The sequence below is a fragment of the Rhododendron vialii genome, chromosome 6a (genome assembly GCF_030253575.1).
Source record: "Rhododendron vialii isolate Sample 1 chromosome 6a, ASM3025357v1".
NCBI classification, from domain to species: Eukaryota; Viridiplantae; Streptophyta; class Magnoliopsida; order Ericales; family Ericaceae; genus Rhododendron; species Rhododendron vialii.
The window spans coordinates 22672575-22678319 of record NC_080562.1 but is presented as its reverse complement, the minus strand read 5'-3'; the positions used below and the strand labels follow the sequence as shown (position 1 = coordinate 22678319).

Sequence of the window (5745 nt, the reverse complement as noted above, 5' to 3'; positions counted from 1 at the left end):
TGATATTTCAATTACATCAAGACTCTATACCCCAGACTTATTTTTAATTCGTAATCGTAGTTGCATCGTTGATTACCAAAAAAAATTAATAATAGTTCTTGCCAACCTGCTAAACCTTGCTCAAGTATGGTTGATGGGTCACGAGATTGGTTTTCAAAATGGTCCTTGTTTCTAGCTTTCCATAGTGACCAGCAAAGAAAAGCTACAAGTCCAATCTCCTTCTTAATTCCACCATCAGCCCGCAACGTACTCAAACACATTAATGTCCACCAATGTTCAAATGATCCCAATCAACAGCATACGCAAACGGGAGTGGTGCCAATTTCCATACACTTCTAGCTAGCTTGCATTGAAAGATAACATGCTCAACAGTTTCAGGCCCCTTGCGGCAAAGGGGGCAGGTGAGATTAACATCAAGATGTCAACGATTCAGGTTATCAAGCACGGCTAAGGCATTGTGTAAATAGCGTCAAATAAAATGACGTACCTTAGCGGGAACTCAAAGTCTCCACACTGTTTTCCAACCTGTGCTGGATGATGATCTTGTGCTAGATTATCCTTTCTCCTTCATATTTCTGTTGAAATTCAAAGATTTTGCTAACTGGTATAGCAAGGATTGTTCTAGCATTATCCTCACAAAAAACTTCTTTGACGAGATCTTCCTTCCACCTGTGTAGATCGCTGTTTATAAGGTCAGAAACTTTGGAAATCTGATGTGAGCCGTTGAGATTCATATTTGGTTGGCTGAGAACTTTAAACGAAAAAGAACGGGGCAGCCATGGATCTGTCCAAACATTAATACTTCGGCCGTCTCCCACCCGCCATCGCCAACCTTTCTGAAGAATTTTCCTACCTGCTACAATACTTTTCCAAGCCCAGGATGCATTAACGACACAACGGGCTTTCCAAAAAGAGGAATGGGGATAGTATTTGCCCTTGAATACTTTGTGAAAAAGTAAGTTATGATCTTGGAGCAAGCGCCATCCTTGTTTCGCCAAAAAAGCTAGGTTGAAAGAGTGTAAGTCCCAAACCTCCCTCCGCCTTGCTCTTACAAAGAGTGCTAAGCTAACCCAATGCAGCTTGTTTTTCCCCTCTTTGCTACACCACCAGAACTTACAAATGGCTTTGCAAAGATCCCGACAGAATCCTTTGGGTAATAAAAAGCACTGCATTACATAATTTGGCATAGTAAGTGCAATAGATTTTAGAAGAACTTCCCGGCCTGCTAGATTCAAAGTAGACAATTTCCAACTCTTTAGCTTAGCTAGAACTCGATCTTTAACATAAGCAAACACTGCTTGTTCTGATTTTCCAATAATGGATGGTAGGCCAAGATAGAGATTAGAGACCTCTGCCATTACCAGCTTGAATATTCAGTGCTGAATTTAATGCTAAATTTAAATGTCACATTCACAACATTGATCCCAAGAATTTTGCCAAAAAGAAAAAAAATTCATCTAAAGATTTTGTCCATATGAGAGATGCAAATTTGAAAGTAGAAGCAAAGCAATTTGTTGCCGGTAAGACAAACTTTCTCGCCAGTGCACATTTAGAACAAAGTCACCTTCAAATTTTCCTATCTTCTTTGTTTCCCTTGACAAACCTCTTCACAAATCCAAAATCAAAATAGAAAGAGAATCCTGGAGTTTTCGTTCAGGAATGAAGTTCATGAAGCACCATTACAACTCATGTATGGCCAGAGGGATTTTCAATGTGTATTATGACATCCAAACACATCACTGAAGCTCTCCAGGAAATGTTTTTCTAAAACTAGAAAGAGAAAAAAAAATATACAAACCAAGTTGCTTGGAAATTCACTAGCTTATTCTAAGAGCATATCAGATTGCACAAGTCCTCAATCCGTGCCTTTTTAATGCCAGTGAAGGGGAAAACCCTGAACTTGTCACTCCCATTGCAAGTCAAAGTTAACCTCCCTTCGCTTTCTGCCCTCTGCAAAAAGACTTAGATTAATTAAACGAACCATAAAAAAGACTGCAGTTGAGGTAATTGTTTATGAGAGATTGAGTTCTAGACATGTTATAAACTGTTTTAGCAATCTTTGCTCGAAAATTACGTCCAGTCTTCTGAAAAGCAGGAAGAAAGTACAGACAGTAAACAAACATCAATGACATCAAGGGGGATATTTTATGTGCGTGTGGGTGCGTGTTGAATTCTCTTGTCTTTTCTTCTGGTTGTGAGAGCGATTAGTCATTTGAAAGAACAATACAGTGGAAAATGCATTTGATGCCACAATTGCACTCGCTAAAGATGTTTGTCTCCTGAAAATAACGACTTTTTCTTCCCAAAAACAAAGACAGTACCTCACAATACATTTGTTTGTCATTGCAACTCCACCATTTGGAGGGGACACAGTCGACATAACGACACCAGCCACAGCACTTGTTCACATTTATGCCATGAATAACTGCAACGATTACTCCAGCAAGTCTGCACATAGAAGGGGACTTTCTCATTAGATACCATAAAAAAGTATAATATACAATTACAAATAATAACGAGTCGCAGAAACGAAAAGTTAAAACTCACAAAAGACTGAATATAACAAGAGAAACACTCCTCAGCTTAGGCCTATCCAGTTTCTGTCTGAGTTTGACAGAAAATGTGACCTCATTATCAAATAAACCTCCTTTACTATGAGGCATTTGCGCAAGCCGGGGACTGAATAGGAGCACCAACCCAAGAAGGAAACCAGATATAAATCCTCCAATATTTGCAAAATTGTTCACATAAGGTAGCAAACCAAGCAAAAGATTGATCACCGAGATAGATAGAATGGCTACAATAGCTGCAAACTGCATAGAACCAAAAAACATTATTCTGAGATAGCTATGTTAATATAACTCTATCATCTTTCCTTTTATTAATTGAATTATGTTTTGGCACAGAAAAGGCTGAAGAACCTTGTTGCTGTAGAAATTCCAGTTCCGGAGAAGCCCTGATAGCATGGCACCAAGTAATCCAAATAGAGCGCCGGAAGAAGTAACTGATGGCCTGTCTTCCAGAAATAGTGCAGCCACCAAACTACCACTGAAACCAGATAGTATGTAGATAATTCCAATTCTTACTGCCAAAACAGAAGCCAAAAAAGGATAACAAGAAGGTGATTCATTGTCCGGGAAAAGTTAAGATTCCTCAATCATGTTACAGCAAAATGAAACAACCAAAAAAGGAATGCTTATATTACGTGGTCCGAATTCTTGTTCCAAGTGAATTCCAACAAAGATGATACTGGAAAGGTTGATGATAAGGTGGACAACCCCTGCATGCAACAATGGGCTTGCGAAAAGACGCCAAACTTGGTGATGTTTTGTCAAAAATGTCCGGCGAAGGGCCCCCATTTCATCAAGCCTGCCATAGCAAGAAAATGTGGTTTACTAATTAGCAGCACATAGAGACTTTCACCTTTAGGGCATCTGAAAAATAATCAAAGCTAAAAAAGTGAGTTCTTTGTCATGCCAACATCAGATTACATATATAATGTGTTAAACTTGCAAGAAAACTGCACTAGTAAACCTTTAAAAGTGACTGAAAACTGCACTAGGCTCAGCTTTGCTAGAATATGTGTTGAAATTGACTTTGATGCTCTTCTTCCCTCTACTTTTGACTTTCAAGTTTCTGCTGACAAAGTAGTGTAGATTAAGGTTAAATACCCTTGGAAACCTTTAAGATGTGCTTCATGCAAAATTTTTGGTCATTCTACTTGTTCTTCTAGTGAGGCTCCTAGTGTTTCTGAAAGAGGACAGGGTGGACAGAAACAGTTTTGGGTAGTGAAGTGTACAGCTGCTTCTAATGCTAGTGGTAAATCTGGTGGTGATGGGGTTTTATCTCAGAATATCTTCTCTACTCTGGAAAGTGATGAATCTGGTAAAATAAGGCGTGTCTAACCCCGCTGATAAGTTGATGGCTGTTAATATGGTTATTGGTATTTCAAATAGCAAAGGTGGTTCTGGTGATCTCGAGCTTACTTATGGCAAGCTTGTTGGATGTTCCCCTACTGCTAACCCAGGGGTGGAAAGGGTTAATTTGATGGAGGGGCTCTCTACAGGCCTTGATAGTTTGCTTCCTTCTTCTGGTGATCTCCCTTCTGAAGCTGAATTTGAGGAGGGTTCGCAGTCCTCCATGGTTGTAGCTCCTAAGAAGAAAGGGAAAGGAAAGGGCAGAGGCGGAGCTCCCCAAAGAAAGGGTGGTGGCAAGGGTGGTTCTGGTTCTAAATGATTAAGTTAGCCTCCTGGAATATTCAGACCCGTTAAAACAAAAAGAAGTTAGGTCCTTGGTTCTCAAGGAAAAGCTGCGTATTATGGGTATGTATTGTTGAAGCCAAAGTTAGAGCTGAAAATATATGGTTAAGACTGTACAACACTGCTTTCCTTCTCATTGGAAGTCTATTGATCACTTGGGTTCTTGTTGTGTAGCTGCTAGGAAGGAGATTTAACATTAACTTACCGAAAGCATAAGCAGTTTCTAAGAGATTTTTACCTTACCCCAATAAAGTCTGACAATATAATTAGCTAACTCTTTATATGTTATTTTCTCAGTGAAACGGAAAATCCCCCAAAACTGAGAGCGTCAACAATAACCATCCATCGCCGGTACTTCGTTTTTTCAGATATCTCAAGATTTAAAAGACCAACAAACCAATGCATTGAAACAAAAAAAAAAAAAAAAAAAGGTTTTCAGAAACCCTAGTTCACACTACATCAGGAAGAAAACACCCCTAATTAAGTGAACTAACGAGGAAAAATGGATACGAAGCACACTATGGCCAAAGAGATCTAGTTAAAATCTACGAAATGCTCGGTTTGAACACTTGGAAAATGAGGGAATAATACAGAAGGCTCTGAATCTTGGAGGTTTCTGATTCTCAATAGAACATGGGTACGGAAAAAACTCATGGGTAATAATTTTCTTCCAGAAAACCCAATTTCAAGAAATGCACCAAACCCAAATCAATAAACAATAAACTCCCATTTACTTTCCTTGGTTTTCTTGAAAACGAAACGAAGGTATAATAATACACAAGAAACCCAGAGGAAATAATCCAAAATCAACCCAATCACACACATATTTTCACAAGAAAATATCAAACAAGAACAATAATGAATAAGCAGGAACAGAGAAAATAACTTACGCTGAAGCAGAGGGGCCAAGTAGGGGATTCTCGGAAAGGGGCTGAAACGAGAACATTCCGAGGGGTTTAAGAGCGCAATCGTGGTGGGAGTTTCGCCAGCAATCGTTGACGATGATGGTAACCACGAAAGCCACGAGGTGGAAAATGACGAAAAGGGAGATGACCCAAGCGTCCTCTCTCTTGGTCCTCCTCTGCTGCGAGTACAGGGTTTTGAAGAAGGGCACCCTCTGGCTCTGTTCTTTCCCGAATTGGCCCGCAGCAGAGCAGTCGATGGAGAGGCGGGGCTGTGGCGGTGGTGGCGGCGTCTTGAGGTTTATTTCAATGTGGGTGTGGTCCTTGGCGGTGGTCTGTGCCATTGATTTTGCCGAGAAAATGCAAGTTGGTGTAGGAGAGAGAGAGACGGTTGAGAATGGGAAGTGAGTGATTTTTACTCCCTCTTGAAGACGGTTATTCTTGGCGGGAAATCATCACAGCTAATAAACGGGTACATGGGCTACGTCAAACCTGGGCTAGGCTCGGCCCAAATACACACAAAAGGTGTAATTGAGCCCATTTTCTTTACCCTTTTTTTTTGGTGAACAAGAAGTGTAGGTATA

General features: G+C 40.1%; 1 protein-coding gene across 1 annotated transcript; it reads right to left on the bottom strand.

Moving 5' to 3' along the window:
- Positions 1-1548: 1548 nt before the first annotated feature.
- Positions 1549-5745, bottom strand: LOC131329435 (RHOMBOID-like protein 8). The gene is made up of 6 exons (XM_058362537.1): positions 5150-5745; positions 3206-3369; positions 2922-3085; positions 2548-2813; positions 2322-2448; positions 1549-1950 (listed from the first exon to the last, which is right to left on the bottom strand). Exons 1-6 carry the CDS (start codon positions 5503-5505, stop codon positions 1828-1830), a joined length of 1200 nt encoding a protein of 399 aa, XP_058218520.1. The 5' UTR covers positions 5506-5745; the 3' UTR covers positions 1549-1827.